The sequence below is a fragment of the Necator americanus genome, chromosome V, assembly GCF_031761385.1.
Source record: "Necator americanus strain Aroian chromosome V, whole genome shotgun sequence".
Taxonomy (NCBI): domain Eukaryota; kingdom Metazoa; phylum Nematoda; class Chromadorea; order Rhabditida; family Ancylostomatidae; genus Necator; species Necator americanus.
This window is the reverse complement of record NC_087375.1, coordinates 12,180,146-12,198,327: the sequence shown is the minus strand read 5'-3', so window position 1 is coordinate 12,198,327 and position 18,182 is coordinate 12,180,146. Positions and strand designations below refer to the sequence as shown.

The window sequence follows — 18,182 nt, the reverse complement described above, 5'->3', positions numbered from 1 at the left end:
TCCCGGTATTTCCTTCATGAGTGAAGATGTCTTAATACATCAGTGGAGTGTAATCCAGGAAAGCCGTTGTAGCGTACTTGGCAGGAGGTTAGGCGGTGACCTCAGGGTCCGTGGATCGAAATCGCGGCAGAGCTAACCGAGCATTTCGTCTATACAGCGTCATTAAGTTGATACCATGCTTATATGGGATGATAAAGAAATGTAGTCTACTTTCTGTATAGGTGCGAGTACTACGTAAAAAAACTGCTGATCACACCCCAGAAAACGTTATCTAAAGTAAGTCACCGTTGTAACTGCAAGGGTAAAAACAACTAATCGGGGGTTGGACAGAGTTAACTGGAGTTACAAAAATGAGTAATCTTTGCGACTGCAAAAGATATCAAACAGAGCAGCTACAAGAAGTAACAACAAACAACAACATGCTGAGAATTATCACATTTGTGATACGGCGAAGAGTACTCGATCAGCTAAATGAATACTATAGGATTGACTCTGGTGAAATCTTCTTCTAAGTAATTAATGCTAGGCTAGTTATTCGTGTATTAACAGTTACCATAAGCGTAATTGGCATTATGTTAGAAAATACGGCTATAAACCAAAGGAATTTAAACGTTGGCTGCTTCATTATACATAGATGTTATTCCAAAACTATTGTAACGTCTCCATAGTGCACATGCAATCAGATCTCGTCGGCGGCGCGATCTTGTGCTCCCACGTCTAAATGCAAAAATGCCGCCTCCAAACGTGATAGATCTCAGGTCATGTAACTAGTGGCGCTCCACCATTCCAACACACCACTCACCAATGAGTGCGCTGCAGCGCTATTTCACTCCCATCTCCGCGCGATGAAAGGGGAAGGAGACCAGAGTTCTCTCAAGTAATCCTCTTTTCCATGTGCGACTTTCGATAAACCTCGGCATGTTGATGCTTCAATAATTGTTTTCTTTGATAGAGCCGGACACGAGGTTGTTATAATCCTTTATTCGTGGCTAACGTTTCGGCAATATCGCCTTCTTCAGAGCCTGAAAGGGTGAAATCGAACGTGATTAATCCGATCAAACGCCTTATCCGCCCAAAAAAGAAAGTAGTACGTTAACCGTTGGGCCTCATAGCTACCAGTAGAAGATAACATCGTACCTTAGGATCAGCTGACTTTCCTGCCACTGCTAGATACCTGTTGTGAGGTGACTAGCGCAATCAAATATCAGCCTTAAAGGCATCACCCCACGAATCTGAGGTGGTGCAGATTTCAGGTGGAGTATTCGTATACGGGATGGGAGACTAAGAAGAGGGAAGTGATTCCGTTCATTTTTTCCTAATTTCCTTAAAAAACGGCCCGGAAGATGCGGCGCCGCACAAGGTTGGCGCGCTTCAGTCGAACTCCCTGTAGAAAATAGTGCGCCGAAACGTCTGAAGCCGTGTCTTCCGGGCCATTTTTTACGGCAATTAGGAAGAAATGAACGGAATCACCCCCCCCCCCCCCTCTCCATAGTCTCCCATCCCGTATACTAATACTCCACCTGGAATCTTTACCACCTTAGATTCGTGGAGTGATGCCTTTAAATAGGGCGCGAGTTCCCGCGTAATGCTGAAGCATTTCTCCTTGCGATTCATCTTTGGGCCCTTGGAGTGGATCCAAAAAGCCTCTAGAGCCTTGCGCGCCGCAATGCTAGGTTCGCGCGCCAAAATCGTGATCTTAACTTCAAAATCTTCTCCGTTATGACGCCGCACCCTATGACCACCTAATGCAGTGGAGTCGCATGATTTCCTTTTGCTGTCCAGATGTTCTTTGATTCGAATACATAGTGGTCCAGCTGTTTCTCCTATGTATTCATCGCCACACTGCACACAGGAAATCATATAAACAACACACGAACTCATGCAATCACTTTCGTTGTTATCCGGGCATATTTTGCACTCCGTTGTCGTGCAAATACGATCATATAGGAATGAGTATTTGCTTAAGATTACCAGCGGGGAGCTCCAGGATGGCAACAGATTCTTCAAGCTTAGCTTTCCCCAGAAGGATCTGAGGAAAGCTAAGCTTGAAGAATCTGTTGCTTTCCTTCATTTTTGGATGAACGCCTTTGGAGGAGAATAGTGGCTGGGTCGATTTCGATAAGTGATTCTATCTGGTCTAAGGCTAAGTCCGCTTTACGGAAAAAGTTCGACAGTTTCTTAGTAGGTCGTGTAGAGATAGTGCACAAAAGTGTCAAAAAACAGTCCGCTCTGACCTTAGCGAAACTACTGCTAACGAGCAATCTTTGTCTGCCAACTCTCGAGCTACCGTTTTTGGATGCATTTCTATATCAAAAATCCCCGATTGAGACATAGTTTTGTTAGTATTAGAATATCAGTGCTAGTTACTTCACATCATATTACCGTCAATTCAACTGGATCATAGTTAGGTAAAAGGATAAGGATATAGTGTCTGTCGTTAATCAATCCAGTTGGGATGCGCAATCACGTTCACTTCAATTCAGAATCGGTTGAGGTTTACGAACGCGTGACTGGCCCATACACCCAGAGGGATAGGTTTGTGAGCACTAGGGCGGATTCGAACCTCCGATCAATCGTGCAGACAGCGGAACCTCTCACCGAGTGCGCTACACAAGCTCCATAGTTAGGTTTGAATTTTGTAAATAACGACCGAATTACTACTGGTACCACTCGAAAATGAAAATTCCTATCTTTCCATTCATTAGTACAGAAGACAGGGGCCCCGCATGCAAGTCTGCACGTAGTAGCCCTGCTTTCATTGCACGGAGTTAGGCATTTGAGTATTCGTATTGGGAGCGCACGAACTGTCTAATCCGCGCTATTATTTAGCAAAAGCTTCCCATACATTGCAATAAAAAGTGTTGTTGTCCTGCACCCTGCCAGACCCCACACTCTGGAAGGTCAAATGCTTGAGGGGGACATGGAATCTTGGGCAACAAATATCTATCGGGTGCGTATCGTTAGGCACCTCCAACCTCCGCGACAACTTATCCTTAGGCGGAACGACTGGCAAGAGCGATTGCGTTAATTGCCGTGCGCAGCAATCAAAAGCAGAGCAGGGCATTGCGCTGCGTTTGCCTTATGCCTCGCCCATTATATCGTCCATCTTCGGCCCTCATCGTCTAATGAGGTGCGAAACATGCCTCGCAGGAACACGCTATCTCTGGTATTACTTCTGTACGGAGTATCGGTCGCTTACGTATAAAGATACATAAAACGATAGCACACGAAATCCCAGAACTAATAAATAATAGTGCTTTATTTGTGTAGAGGTTAGAGGTTCCGCTTCCTGCACGATCGATCGATCGGAGGTTCGAATCCACCCTAGTGCTCACCAAGCCTTTCATCCCTCCGGGGTCGATAAATTGGTACTAGACTTGCCTGGGAGGATAAAATCACTGACTTGACACATCGGCTAGCCACCGCAAGTCATTGTATAGGCCAGATACACGTTCGTAAACCTCAAACGACTCTGAATTGAAGTGAACGTGGGGGCGCATCCCAAGCGGATTGATTAACGCCAGAAACTTTATCCTTTTATCCTTTATTTGTGTAGAACAAACAAATCGAAACTTTTACAAACCATTGCAGTACAAACCATTGAATCTTACGTGGATTAAATGCTATGTATAAATACAAATATATATCTACATCTTCTATATAGTCAAATCTTCTACGTTTTTGCTTCATTTTTCATTTTCTATGTTTTTTTCCACTTTCTACGTTGCTACAATATTATCTTTTCTTGAATTCTTGAGAGTTCTTTGAGTCCTCCTAGAAGCCAACTCTACCAAATAATTGCAATATAAACACAGCAAATGACCTCAGTGATGTGATGATGGATGGGCGTGGCTGCGAGTACCTGACGACCGCTTCTCATATCCGTCTCGTAATGTTGAACTGCCGGTTGCTGTTAAGTGAGTTCGAAAAAGCCGCTCTGTCCAGATTACTGCGATATCTGCATGCACCGTTTGCTGAACTGCAGGAAACTCATCAGTACTATTACACCATTTATTACTGATGAAAGGAAAATAGGAGGCTGCACCACAATTGTGAGGAACGACTACAACAACCTGGTGGAGGAAATTGGTTTAACGTCGTTAGGATGCGCCTTTGTACGATTGCGGGATCGCGAAGGACTCAATCTCTGGATCGTAAGTGCTCTTAGACCTACCGCCGAGCAATACAACAAGAACGCGTTTCATAATGAACTTTATACGCTAATATCAAAGATACTAGTCTGCAGGCGGTAACTGTCTTAATCGAGGCGATTGCGAAGACGGGACCGGAATAACTATCCGATGGGTTTGGAAAATGGTTCTATCCCGCGAAGCAAACATCGGATCACATGAACACTGAATCCATTTTCAAGTGCAGTCATTGACGCCATCAGGTTACGTGGCAAGAGACAACCTCTTTACTACCAGAAGAGAAGCGAAAGCGAAAGACGCCTACTTCTAAGCCTAAGCTTCAGTTCGATTACGTCCTGACAAGAAGCATCCCATTGTCAGAAAGATCAAGTGCCACGTGAGAGGTGGCATTCGATTCCGATCACCGCCCAGTTATTATCAGCCTAATTGTACGGTCCCAAAAAAAGGAGTTGTGAAGTTCAAGTCAACAACCGATACTTGACTTGGCAGGACTGAAATGCAATGCGGCGAATGCAGAAAGAAGTTCCGCCAAGAGTTTCGATCAATATTGAATTACGGATCAAGAAGAGACTGGATAACGCTGACTCATTCACTAAATGCATGTAGGACGCTGCAAAGAAGACGCCCCAGTTTTAGTACTGAGGGAGAAGTTTGCCTTTGCGTCTGCTGAGACAAGATCTGCGTGCAATTCTATTTGTGCGACCTGCACCACTGGTGACTTCAGCGGGGAGAATTGCCTGAGAAGGTGATTGCGTCGTCAGCTGAGACGTGATCGTGCGAATGTGAATGAACGTCAAGAGCGAAGGAGTTTGAAAAGGCCTGTGGAGATAAGAGCCCAAGAAAAGTCTATACTACTATAAGGCAGTAAAGCGGCAAGATGAATGGGTTCGCTTGTCGAAAACACGGCCGACAGAGTCGCTGTCGGGGAGGCAGCAATGCACATATGGAGTAAACACTTTAACACCTTACTGCACCAGCGAACGTGATCTGTCCTTGAACCTGTGTACGTCCTTCGACCAACATATACCGCGATCAGCGAATAACCACAGTCGTTTAAGTCAGTTAGACGCTTATCAAACATCGCGAATTAACCACACGCGACGAACAAGCCGGGTTTCGTTGTGACCAGGTGTTCATCGTGAGGAGAGTGATTGGAGTATGACAGCGGTATTCGAAGCCTCTGCAGTCAGCTGTTCTGGATTTTGAAGCCGCCTTTGACTCTCTTCATACAGGCCATGTTCTCAACGTGTTTCCAGAAAAAGAGTCCCAATAAAATTTGTACCCCTAATTAACGACATAAGTAGAAGTGGAAACTATAGAGAGACCAGGGGCAGAGGCGGAACCCTTTCCGTTCAACTTTGCGAAGCGCTTCTGAGTTGTCCGTATTTTGCTGTAAGAATATACTTTCTTATCCGAAATTTTCCAAAACCATCAGTCTTGCTTTTCTGTTTTTTTTAGTATTGTGCTATCTGTGAGAGTGTCTCCTGATGGCACAATACTGAAGTCGTAGTCGCGATTAGAGTTGACGTCAGAATGAAGCGGCCTACTGTAGCAAATTCCCTGCGGTTAAATTTTGACGTAGGCCACCTTTTAGTTGCACAGACATTGAGAAACTTCTCTTTTGCATAAAATATGATGATGACCATATAAAATATGAATATGATGATGGTGATGATGAAAATATGATGATAGAATTGATGTGCTGGAATGTCAGATAACTGGCCACCGCCTACCAAGCATTACTGACCAATTTCTATACTTGGCTCCTTCACGCAGGACCTGTGCGGTGTTCCTCACACAGGTCCTGCGTGAAGGAGCCAAGTATAGTACAGTTTTTTCTATTTTTTCTTTTCTAGGCAGTATTCAGTTGTTCTTCCACAATCAGTTGATGTTATTTGCTTGTCAGATTTTTGGAAATTAAAGTCACAGTAGTATTGTGTACTATGAAAGTGCAGGACTTTGAGAAGAAGCGAGTTAAGTCGGATGAACCCCGGAATTCGTCGAAGAAGTCGCTCTATTCGCTGTAAACAACATTTATCAGCTTCACTATTGCTGATTCTGTATGTGTGTGTCCATTCTGATAAAGTTATCGCGTCCGATGAACAATTTAGATGCCCAGTCGTTCCGATAAAGGCACACATTTATCACTTCTTTCATTCTGCATGCACATAGGTGTCCGTGAAATCCCCGCCACCTCACTTAAGATCGAACCTAGAAATTTATTAGATCATTTTTTTTTCCAAATATTTACCGTTTCAGATGAAGTTCCTCGTATTTCTTTCGCTTCTCGGTGTCTCATTAGCATTGAGGGATCAATCCATCGCTGTGAAAGGAAAACTTCTGTGTGGAGCTAAACCGGCCAGTAATGTTCGGGTGAAGCTTTGGGAAGAAGATGGAGGTCAGTTTTCTCCTGGATGGGAAAGCAAAGGGGAGTTCAGGTATCGCACTAGCACAGGTTGCGGTTAAAATAAAAGTGAGTAAATAGCTATTCAATGAAATGTCCGGAAAAATATACGATAGTTTAAATTGACACAAAATCGTCCCAAATCAGTAGTCCCCTAGAACGTGCGTGAGCTTGAATGTTGTCGAACCCATACGGACGAGAATTTTTCTCAAACAGTAATAAAATCAGGCTGGAATCGATCCTAGAGTAGAGGAGTTCACTTTGTTAAAAAGGGAGCAAAAATATTTTATTGAATGATAATAAAATAGAACAAGATTTTGCTCCATGATATCATTTTCCCTCCTGTCGTCTTCATCTGTACTGAAAATCTCCTAAATGTAATCTCACAAAAGTATTTGAAATTACTCTTAAGTTTCCGCACAGCACTGTGTCTTGACATCTTGGGTTATTCACCAATCCTAATTAGTTAAGGCAACGGCCTAGTGTGATTTTTAGACTACAGATGTGCCTTGGTTCATTTCTGCAAGTTCCTCTTTCTACCCTTGTGAAGATGCGGCTTTAGTTTTTTAGTGCGTAAATCATGAGGTCAGTTCGAAACGCAAATTGGCTAGTACTCATCAGCTGTGGATGCCTGAAGTTGAAACTGTCTCATGATAATTACGACTTGATGTCTGTCTGAAATTTGATTTCGAGTCAAATGTGGTAGCATCCGAAATCGATCTAACGATCTCTCAAAGTGTTACGCTCATCAGTTTCCAGGACCTGATCCAGACGATGAACTTGATGCTGGCTATACCGATGGTAGTGGTGCGTTCTCACTATCCGGTGGAACTGCCGAGCTCACACCAATTGATCCCGTCTTCAAAGTTTATCACGATTGTGATGATGGAATCAAGGTTGGTACGCTGAGATTTTGTCTCATCCCCCCGGCTCAATCGATCATTTTCAGCCGGGATCCAGAAAAGTGAAGTTCTATCTTCCGAAGAGCTATATTACCGAGGGCAAGGTGCCAAAGAAAACGTTTGATATCGGTAGGAAAACAATCGAATACAGACAAAATTAATGTAAAATTTTTGAAATTAATACTTTTGTTCTTTTATTTGCAGGAGTCTTGAACTTGGAAACTATTTTCCCTGGAGAGGAGCGTGAAATGATCGTTTCACGTATGCGACGTGATTTCCTCTTCGATGACAACTATGATGACTAGATGCCAAAAATTTTCAAAAAAAAAACCGGGGAAAAACTCCGTGGAAATCTTCTTGCTCTGAGCAAGCTATATGTGTTATTTGTGATAAACATGATTTCTCTCTTGCTGATTCTCATTGCTGAAAAGTTTTCGCCGATTTTTTTTTGCTCACAGCATATCAAAAGTAAGTGGTTTTGCTGATGTATTTGCCATTGTGTTGTACCTAATTTGTTGAATTAGTGGTTTTGATTCTTTAAATGTGTGCTGCCATATGGCCGTCAGGATCTTGCGCGGAGTTCGACGGCATCAGCACGCTAGTCGCTTTTAGTTGATTTTTAAGTTACTCCCACATTCCGTTGTGGATTTCAGTGGTTTCTCATGATCGAGTACCATGGATGCCATGCTGCCGCAGTTGTACGCTTGGAGATAGGAACTTCTCCGTTTTCATGAGTCCTTCACCCTTCTCCGCGTGAAGAAAAAAAGAGGCCTGTTCGATGCTGTTTCCAGGTGATTTTCGGAAATTTTCATCAATGCGTAACTATGTAGTGGGAGAAAATACATTTCGGATGCAGTAGTCGTACCTTAATAGCGGACATGGATTTTAAACTTACGAAATTGAAATCCCGTATGAAATTATACGGGATCCAGAATGCCTTCATCACCTTCTATGTCCCACTAGTAGTTCTAGTCATTTGTTATGTACTAATACTAAAATATTATTTTCTGTTCCTTTCCCTTGGTTTTCCTTCGCTTTTCTGGGATTTATTGGATCCGGAAAGAAACAAATCCTTGAAATGTGAGCGCAAAATTTTCCAGGGGCTTTTTTGCTACTCATAATCAAAAGTATATCTTGCATACACTTTTTCGCTCTTTCATGTATCTAGCGTTTTGTTCGTGCTATTTTTCTGGAAATAGAGAAAAAAACGATTTTCAGAGAGATCTAACATCATACAGAAAGAAAATTGTGGCATATGGACCATAAAGGAGCCTGAAGTACGGAAAATGCATTATATAAAACGTTCAAAAAATCGAAATGAATCACCAACCATTATGTTTTTGTTCCTTAAAATTAGAATCTTAGTGCTAGGGGTTGAACTGGAAAGCAAAGTATCCATGACATCATTTTCTCAAAACGTTTAATTCCAAGCATTTCTACTCTATTATTTGCTTATTTGATGCATTTATTACAGCTTCAAAAGTGAAAGAAAAAACAGGTTTGCATACATCCTTTAAGTTGTTCTTCCTATCGCTCATTAATTAATTGATTAATTAAGTAACTTACAAAAGGCACAATAATTAGAGAAGTCACGGATACAAAGTACTAAAACTGAGCAAATAATGGAAGAAAAGTGGAGATACTGTCTTTTCTCACAGAAACAATGGACTTTCCGCACATTAACTGACTCTTTGCTCCAGTTTCCTTTTTCTACAAAATCTATGAGAGAAAATCTTAAACCGAAAATGCGGCGTTATATCTGTTCGAACTTAGCAGCTCTTTAATTAATTTAATAAACATTGAGATTTAATAAACGATGGTCGAAAAAGGAGAAAGAAAGCACTGGTGAGCTTCTGAAGCTTCTAAAGTTTCATCATTTTTCAAGAAAAAGGGCTACAGCATCAGAAGTCGTTCTACTGTGCATTTTTTTACAGTGTATTTTACGACAAGAACAGTTCGGGTAAATAAGCTAATAATAGCTAATAAGCTACGACGCGCTAGGGTGCGATCTTTACGGATCACCCTATTGTTAATACTGACTTATGTCATCACTTGGTTGCCGAATAACTTGCTATCATAGTAGGTTAACTGCTCTAACATCTCAATATTAATACTGATAAAAATTAAGCAAGAAATAAAACCTCGCAAAAAAAAACCGTAAAAAATATGAGGTGAAACACTGTCTACGGGTGAAGACGCAGAAGGGTAACTATGATTGGCTAATTTGTAGTCGGGTCAGAATGAGATGAAGTACGGTGCAGTTGCGTAAGCGGCTGTGCTCGAAGCGGGACGGTGGAGCGTGTGGGGATCCTCGCTACCGCCACTCATCTCTGCAGCTCCCCATGGTCCCACCTCGATTCCAATTGCTGTCTCCACCGCCCCGATTCGAGCGCAGCCGCTCAGTCCGTGCTTCGTATCGTTTTTACCCGACTATATGTCCAGTAATTTCGCAGTAGTTCTCGCACATCACGTGCTTTGCTGCGTCAAGTAGGTCTTTCAGGAATTTCGAAGTATTACCGTAAAGAATACTGTAAATAGAATTATCTACCGTCACATTTCTGCTTGAAAACGCTCAAATTTGAGCACTTACGGTTTTGTAATTTGGATGGATGGTAAATTCGATCGATTCGTATCGAGATCATCTGGATGCAACATTTCCCTTAGCTTTTCTTGTAGTCTTAAACAGTGCCATCAATCCTTTCGTCTACGGCAAATAAATGAAGGGAAATTCTGTTTCTTGCTGAGAAAACATCATCATCCCAGAAGGCAGTGCATAATATGAGCGTATATTACATAGTAAGAATAATCGAATAAGAAGAAAGAAAAAAGAATTGTGAAAATCCCAGACCCCTCTAAACCTTTCTCCTGGGAGGTTGTGGACTTTTGTGGATGAACGACATCAGTTTTTTTGCGATCTTTTTGTAGCTTCCGTCGTATAACTGTGCTCGTTAGATGAACAGCTAACAAACACAGAAAAACTTCACTAAATCGTCTTTTTACGGAAAAGCATTCTAAAGAGTACATGTATAGGTGATCACTCAGGAAACTTATTCGGATTTCCTGTAACATCAGCCATGAAAAAATGCTGGGCGATAGAGAGAGAGTTAGAGAGTGACTCTGCTTGTGGTTCTCCTTTTGTGTAATTTGTGCGATATACATAGTCTTTCGCATCACGGATATGTTCCCGAAACTCTTTTACTCCACAGCATGTTCCTGAACTGCACACGCAGTACTCTGCATACACATAAGCGTTGAGAAAGTAGTATCCAGTGGTGTTGTAAACGTATCCGAAGAACAGTCGACGGTGATCTGAAACAGTTCCACGTTTTTAAACTGGTCTCTCGCTTCTTATTGTCACGGAAAAATAAACTAGAAAAATAAATAATTGGTACAATGCAGGAATGGAGCTGCCACAATTTTTGATGGTTAAGTGAGCAACCACAGAAACGTTTCAAACTTTTTTGATTTTCTTCTCTTTGAAACTGTGGAGTCTTGTTGTGTTGGATTAACTCTAGACACATCTTAACGGTCCTCGGAACTCTTTGGAATTGTTTTGTAGCTTTAAGTTAAAAAAAACTAATATTCAGGATATATTCAAAATCTCCTATTTACCACGCTGCATACACTCGTTGCCTATGTGTTTCAAACGAAATTATAGGTGTCAGAACAATCGATAAACTCTACGCTTCTTCAAGATGCAGTCACTTGCTTAGTCTTAAAAGTACGGTAGCGTCCATTGAATAGGTGCAGCACAGTGTTCATGTAACCGCTCCCCTGTACTACACCAAGAGAAAGCAGAACATAAATACCATGATCATGATATATAATAACGGGCTTATTCTGACACGTGTGTGTGTCAGTCACGAAATTCAAAAAGAGGGGTGCGACGGGTCCACCGGCGTCGAGTTGGTGCCTCGACGCTAGAAAGCTATAAAATGGGGTGCGACGGGTCCTCCGGTACCAGATACCTATAGAATAGGGTGCCACGGGTCCACCGGCACCTATAGAAGGGGATGCGACGGGTCTACCGGAGCCAGATAGCTGTAGGAGAGGGCCCACCTGCTCCAGATACCTATAGAAGCGGTGCGACGGGTGCGTCGGCGCCAGATACCTATGGAAGTGGACGGGTCCAACGGTGTCTTTGGACCCGGTCATTGGTGCGCAATAACTTAGTGTGCATGACGCAAAAGATAAAGGTTGCAGCCGTTTCATAACCATGATCATTGTGCGCTTTGCTCTTCACCTTTATGACTCCTCTGCGTGCATATTTCCTTCTTCGCTCGCCTCAAGTTTGTAGCATGCCGTTCTCAGAAAGTGGAAACACGCAAGCAAACGGCTGCTTAAATAGTAGCAAGATGTTTATGTGATCTGACGTGAAACGTTATCTTTATCAGTAGGATGGTGTCTTTCACGCCATTTTATGTTAAAACATCATTCTGTGATAACTATTAGGGGAAATCAAGAGGAATACCCATACTTCGAGTAATGCTTTCAAATTGTATCTTATTATTCTGTATTATATTATTCTAGCATCGAAGGAGTGTTTACAGCTGATGGTCGAATATTCTCCAAATGTAGAATTGACGTGTTTAGAAGGAAAACTCCGTAATCTTTCGCCTTAATTTATAATATAAAGAAGAGAAGGAAAGCGTTGTTAAAAAAAACACAAATCTAATTTTACAGAAATCACCACTACTATTAACTTACATTGATCAGTGAAGGGAAGCGAAGCTAAAACCACCGAAAGTCTGAAGTCCGGCTTTAGCCGGACATTCAGACTGGTAAAATAAAATACAAAGAGAGATTTTCTGCCCGGGTGTGCGTGATCTAGAGGTAATGACAGAAGTCGTCAGAATAGCACTGTTTTGGAGAGCTAATTTGCTTGATATCGCTCTTTTATACCTTCTCTGATGGTTTTGAAAGGGAGCTGATAATATAGGAAACCCTAAAGAAGCTCTCAACTTTGGCATTAAGATCCATTGGCTAGTTCTGCTCACCAAATTGATGCAAGTTTTATGTCCAAGTATTTTATAGAACTCTTAAGCACATTGTATGAGTGAATTTTGAATTCGGGAGCACATTTTATCACGAAAAGAAGCTCCTTATTTTTCCTGAAGTAAAAGAAAGAGGTGACTTACTTGCTCGAATAAACACAGGTACAGCTGTGCATTGCGGCTCTGGATTTCTCGTGAACAAAAACCTAAACAATTTGCTTACCACTTTTTTAAGATGACGGAATATTCGTCAGCAACGCCGTTGCATCCAAGCAACCTGGTTTTTTTTTTGCTAGATCGAAGAGGAAAAGTGCGGTCTTAGCTGATGGCTTCTGGCTTTTTGAGTTGGAAGATGAGTGTGAGAGAGAAGACTCCTCAGCTGTTTCTTAAGTTCCACTGCTTTTTTTGAGTAGTGTTTAGAACTTCTCAAAAGAATGTTGATCATGACTTCATCTCATAAAAAGAATGAAAAGTGTAATGGGGTGATCTTTTTGGCTGTACTCTTTTCAGAAACGTTCCTGGAGAATACGATCAACTGGTCAGCTTATACCTTCAGTCAAGGCGAGTTCCATGTCTGCTGTTCGGGAACAGGGAGTAGGAATTAGGTGAGTCGACCAGCAGAAAATGTTGATTACTCGAAGAAGGACAAAGGAGCACAGTATACGAATCCTCCTCCTCCATAGAACGCATAGAAGGGTCTGTCGTTATGCAATTAAATTATTGATGTACCATGGTCTGTCAAAACTTCTGGTTCCCCCTCACTCTTCACCTCCATCCCAAAAATCTTTTTTTGTAGTTATAGAACGAGGAGATCACTCTTTTGATATTTAATATGTTGTTCTAACACTAAGATTAACTAGAACAAGACATCAAAAACGTGACCTGCGAATTGGTTTACTTCCGTCTTGAAGGAATCCGGAAGAAACAGTTGAATAGAAGTGCAAGGAACCCTCATTTCTGTAAACATAGACAGCAGTCTGAGCATCTGGATTTCCTTTGCATTTTTTGCTGTCATCGCTGGGCTTAGCTTCAATGCTCTTGAACGCGACTTCCTTTGCAATCGTTATACTGGATTCACATGAAAAGTCCGTTACATATCGTTTTATTCCAAACAAAGCATCACTGGGTTGCTGCACGTCATTTCCCTCGATGAAGACAGTGCACGCACCCTAAAATTGAGGTGGATGAAGAGAATCTGGCCGTGTTTTTTTTTTGAGAGTAAATCAACAAGCCTTAGCCTTGTCGTAGTTGACGAGTGCGCAGTCATCCTCTTCGAAGCAGGCTGTCAAGCATTCTTCAAGTGTTTCAAGCGTAATTTGGTATTTTACTGCTGCGTAAAACTCATGTTCTATTGGAAAGAAGGTGGAGGTGAACAACGGTGTGATCTACAATAAATGTTTTGGGTTGTTTTCAGGCATTAGAAGAATATTTGTGGGAAATCATGTTCATATTTGCCTGTGCAATGTGCAAAACGAATTTGAGCCAGTTAAAGCTACGATCGCGCATATCTGAAAGTAAATTTAGAGAAAAAATAGGCAGTTGTGGAGGTGCTCAATATTCCCAAAAATTGGCGGACAATTTTTTGGAAATTCTAAATAGAAAAAACAGAAAAAGCAAAGAATTTTGTGTGCAAATGATGACTTTTTCTTTTCTCGTATATGAAACACACTGTACGGTCTCGGACAATTCAGTAGAAACCGAGAGTTGTTACCATAAGGCTTTAAGGCACATTCAACGCAAAACAACTTATGGGAACCTTAAGCGATAATTTTTCATCAATACTCACTCAGCAGCGAGAAGAACTAGGGTTCGCATTTTTTGAGAAAAAGAGATTTTCCAGGAAAAAAGTATTCGGCGAGCTGTTTTTATGTTAATTTCCTCTGTCTCGCCATTTAAGCGTTACATGAAACAGCTTTAGGCGAGAAAGGATGTTTCATGGGAGAATGTTTATTTCTTAAGTAGTAACTTTTAGTAACTTTATTCATTTCGTTCCATTGTAGTTATTGATAGATATCTCTACTAGAAAAAAAACTTTCCGAAAACTTCCCTTTAAACTTCGACGCCCTACTTAGAAGCTTTTGGTGGGTAGCATGTGAATGCAGATTGAATGACTGGCAGGGCCTGCCACTCTGATCTTCGTTTTCCGCAAAAGAGGGTCACATAAATTATGTCGTGTTATTGTTCACGGATAGCAACGGAAACATCAAGCGTTTCTGTGTCAACAGGATGTAAATCTTCACGTAACATATTTGCCATTGTTTTGATATCTGCAAATGCTGAGCGTGTAGCTCTTTCCCAGGTTTTTTTTTCAAACCATTTCCCAGGTTTGACATAGGACAGTTAAAAGTTAGAAACACGAAGTTGTCTGACTGGTTGGGTGCGAAGTAAATTGTTCTGCACAATCCGGTCGACTGAATCATGCGAAACAATGCAATCCGCAGCTATCCACTCCTGTTTTCGGCAAAGAATGTGGAGAACCTGGGAAAAAAAACTAAGTTTATCCACGGTAGCCTACTATTTCGCTCTCTGAGTATCAGACACTCTTGTGCAAGTGAGTGTCGAAGTACATGTTTTTACCATGGCATTAAAGGCATCACCCCACAATCTGAAGTGGTGCTGATTTCAGGTGGAGTATTCGTATACGGGATGGGAGACTACGGAGAGGGGAGTGATTCCGTCCATTTCTTACTAATTGCCGTAAAAAACGGCCCGGAAGATACGGCTTCAGGCGTTTTGGCGCAATATTTTCTACAGGGAGTTCGACTGGAGCGCGCCAGCCTTGTGCGGCGCTGCATCTTCTGGGCCGTTTTTTACGGCAATTAGGAAGAAATGGACGGAATCACCCCCTCTCTGTAGTCTCCCATCCCGTATACGAATACTCCACCTGAAATCTGCACCACCTCAGATTCGTGGGGTGATGCCTTTAATTCGAGCCGCATGTGCACAAGTTCCAGCGCTCTCTCCTATCTCCGGTTGCGTACGGGTCGTAAAGAGAACGACGAGAGGCAATCAACTGTTACGCTGGATCTTAGCGAGATATCTTGGATTTATCAGGGCCTATTCCATAATTCGTGTTACGTCACATTGCGCCCAACCAACAGAAGAGAGAGATTGCTTCGGGCCCAGACTTAGGTCCGATGTCCCATCCGTATAGAAGGCCTACGTACTTGCGGAAAGATTCTATGTTCTGTACGTTTTTATATTTTTACTCTACAGAACATCGCAAGCAATATTTTATATTTATGGCGCAATTTAGAAACGAAAAAAAAGCGTTCTTCTGGTTGCTTAAATTCGCACATCACAAAAAAAATCCATTAAAAACTCTGTAATTTTATTCGATGGCAGAAATTTAAAAATCCAACTGCACAAGAAGCGTCATTTTAATCGATTATTTGATCTAAATTCTGCACGAATAGTCGAATACTCAGTATGTTTCAAGATACAACTCACTGTGAAATAATTGTTATACTTAAAAAATAATTATGTTTCCTGAAAAAAATGAAAGGATGACAAGGACTTGGTCCTTGTAGAAGTCGTCAAACGAACCTCCAGCATCCTAAAACATGTTTCGAACCTGCATGGATGACTGCGTTGATAGATTATACTTTGCTAGCTTCCAATAGCTGTTTGTTCTCTGTCGCATTAGTTTGACAAGTCTATTTTCATAGAAAAGGTCACTCCTCAGGTCTACTAACAAAACAGTTCAGCTGTTTTGTGGTAGCAGTTCAGCTTTGAAATTCCTGTTAGAGATAAATTTCTGGAGTTATTATTCCGTTGTCAGAAGAGCATCCAGATGTTTGACGAGCACTGTAAAGATCTCTTCAATTGTACCATTCGCTGGCATCCGGAAGGTGGATGAAATAAAAAGAAGGCGCATGCTGCACCGTCGAGGTTGATTCTTTCCGAGGGATGACAAATATTTGATTTCAAGAGATCGAGTTCCTGCTGTACCAGGATGCACTCATAATGCTCTTGTATCACGCATATTACTCCTGCTAAAAGCCTGCGACTAAGCGACTGGGAGGTGCAAGAGAGGAGGATTGGAGTCGCATCGAACACGTAAGCTTCACTTGTGCATTTCGCAGTATATGAACCACGGAATTCGTCGAAAAAGTTGCTCACTTAACTGTAAATAACATTTATCAGCTTCGGTACTGCTGATTCTGTATGCGTGTGTCCATTCTGATAAAGTTATCGCGTTCGATGAACAATTTAGATGTCCAATCGCTGAGATAAAGGCACACATATATCACTTCCTTCATTCTGTATACACGAAAGTGTCCGTGGACTTCCTTTCCCTCACCGAAGTTAAGACCGATTCTAGCAATTCACTAGATCACATTTTTTTTCTCAAATATTTACATTTTCAGATGAAGTTCCTTGTACCTCTTTCTCTTCTCAGTGTGACATTAGCATTGAGGGATCAGTCAATAGCTGTGAAAGGAAAACTTCTGTGTGGAGCAAAGCCGGCCAGTAACGTTCGGGTGAAGCTTTGGGAGGAAGATGGAGGTCGGTTGGTGCGATATTTTAGCAGACTGGCGGAGTTCAGGTATCACACTAGTACAGGTAGCAGCTAACACTTGACTGAGTAGTTAAATAGTTGAAGAAAGTGGTTAAAAATATGCGTAGTATAGTTTAAACTGACACAGAACCGTTCCATATCGCCTATTTTGATTGCGGCCAAACTCGTCCCCGCGAGAATTTTTTCAAAGTATTCGGGTGCAGAATCGGTTCAAGGAGAAAAAAATTTACCTCATTCAAAACTAGCTTCAAGATTTTTCTTCCCTCATATCATACCTTTTCTTATATCGTGACATGTTCTGGACAATTGTCTAGTTTTTTTTTTAATTTCACAGTAAGTGTTCGAAATTCCTAGTGAATTTCTTGCACTGCACAATATCTTCTTGACTTATTCACTCATCTTAATCAATGCATTATTCATTTTTTCTTAAATAATATTTTATAAATATGAAATAATTCATTTTAATCAAGGGGCGAAGATGACTTTTAAATCACAGACGTGCTTTAACTATTTTCTACAAGTCCTTCTTTCTACCATCGTGAAAATACTGCTTTAGATAATTGGAACGAAAATCATGAGGTCAACTGAAAACCCACATCGGTTGAGACTCACGAATATTCAACTTTGTTTTTGGTTAAAGTTAGGCTTCAAATCAAACATGACAGCATTCAAAACCGATTAAAGGAACTCGTAGAAAAAGTGCAACGTCTAATTTTCAGGACCTGATCCAGACGATGAACTTGCTGCTGGCTATACTGATGGTAGTGGTGCGTTCTCACTATCCGGTGGAACTGCCGAGCTGACACCAATTGATCCTGTCTTCAAGGTTTACCACGATTGTGATGATGGAGTAAAGGTTGGTACGCTGAGATTTTGTCTCATCCCCCCGGCTCAATCGATCATTTTCAGCCGGGTTCCAGAAAAGTGAAGTTCTACCTTCCGAAAAGCTATATTACCGAGGGCAAGGTGCCAAAGAAAACGTTTGATATCGGTGGGAAAACAATCGATTACGGACAAATTAACGTCAAATTTTTGAATTTAACACACTTGTTCCTTTATTTGCAGGAGTCTTGAACTTGGAAACTATTTTCCCTGGAGAGGAGCGTGAAATGATCGTTTCACGTATGCGACGTGATAATTCATTCTTTTATGACTACGACTAATAGATAACAGAAATTTCTGAGAAAAAGAAGAAACCAAGAAAAAATT

At 41.5% G+C, this 18,182-nt stretch overlaps 2 protein-coding genes across 3 annotated transcripts; both read left to right on the top strand.

Moving 5' to 3' along the window:
* Positions 1–6,410: 6,410 nt before the first annotated feature.
* On the top strand, positions 6,411–7,762 carry RB195_013633 (uncharacterized protein; the record flags this gene model as incomplete). The annotated part of the gene is made up of 4 exons (XM_013453838.2): positions 6,411–6,549; positions 7,315–7,451; positions 7,505–7,586; positions 7,662–7,762. 4 exons carry the CDS (start codon positions 6,411–6,413, stop codon positions 7,760–7,762), a joined length of 459 nt encoding a protein of 152 aa, XP_013309292.2.
* Positions 7,763–8,235: 473 nt separating this feature from the next.
* On the top strand, positions 8,236–18,136 carry RB195_013632 (uncharacterized protein; the record flags this gene model as incomplete). 2 transcript variants are annotated; one of them, XM_064203544.1, is made up of 8 exons in its annotated part: positions 8,236–8,248; positions 8,676–8,734; positions 12,962–13,056; positions 16,668–16,758; positions 16,822–16,960; positions 17,693–17,829; positions 17,883–17,964; positions 18,039–18,136. In XM_064203544.1, 8 exons carry the CDS (start codon positions 8,236–8,238, stop codon positions 18,134–18,136), a joined length of 714 nt encoding a protein of 237 aa, XP_064059425.1. The 2 variants fall into 2 exon arrangements, with proteins under 2 accessions (XP_064059425.1, XP_013309290.2); XM_013453836.2 differs by lacking the exons at positions 8,236–8,248; positions 8,676–8,734 and having other exon boundaries at positions 13,022–13,056.
* Positions 18,137–18,182: the final 46 nt, after the last annotated feature.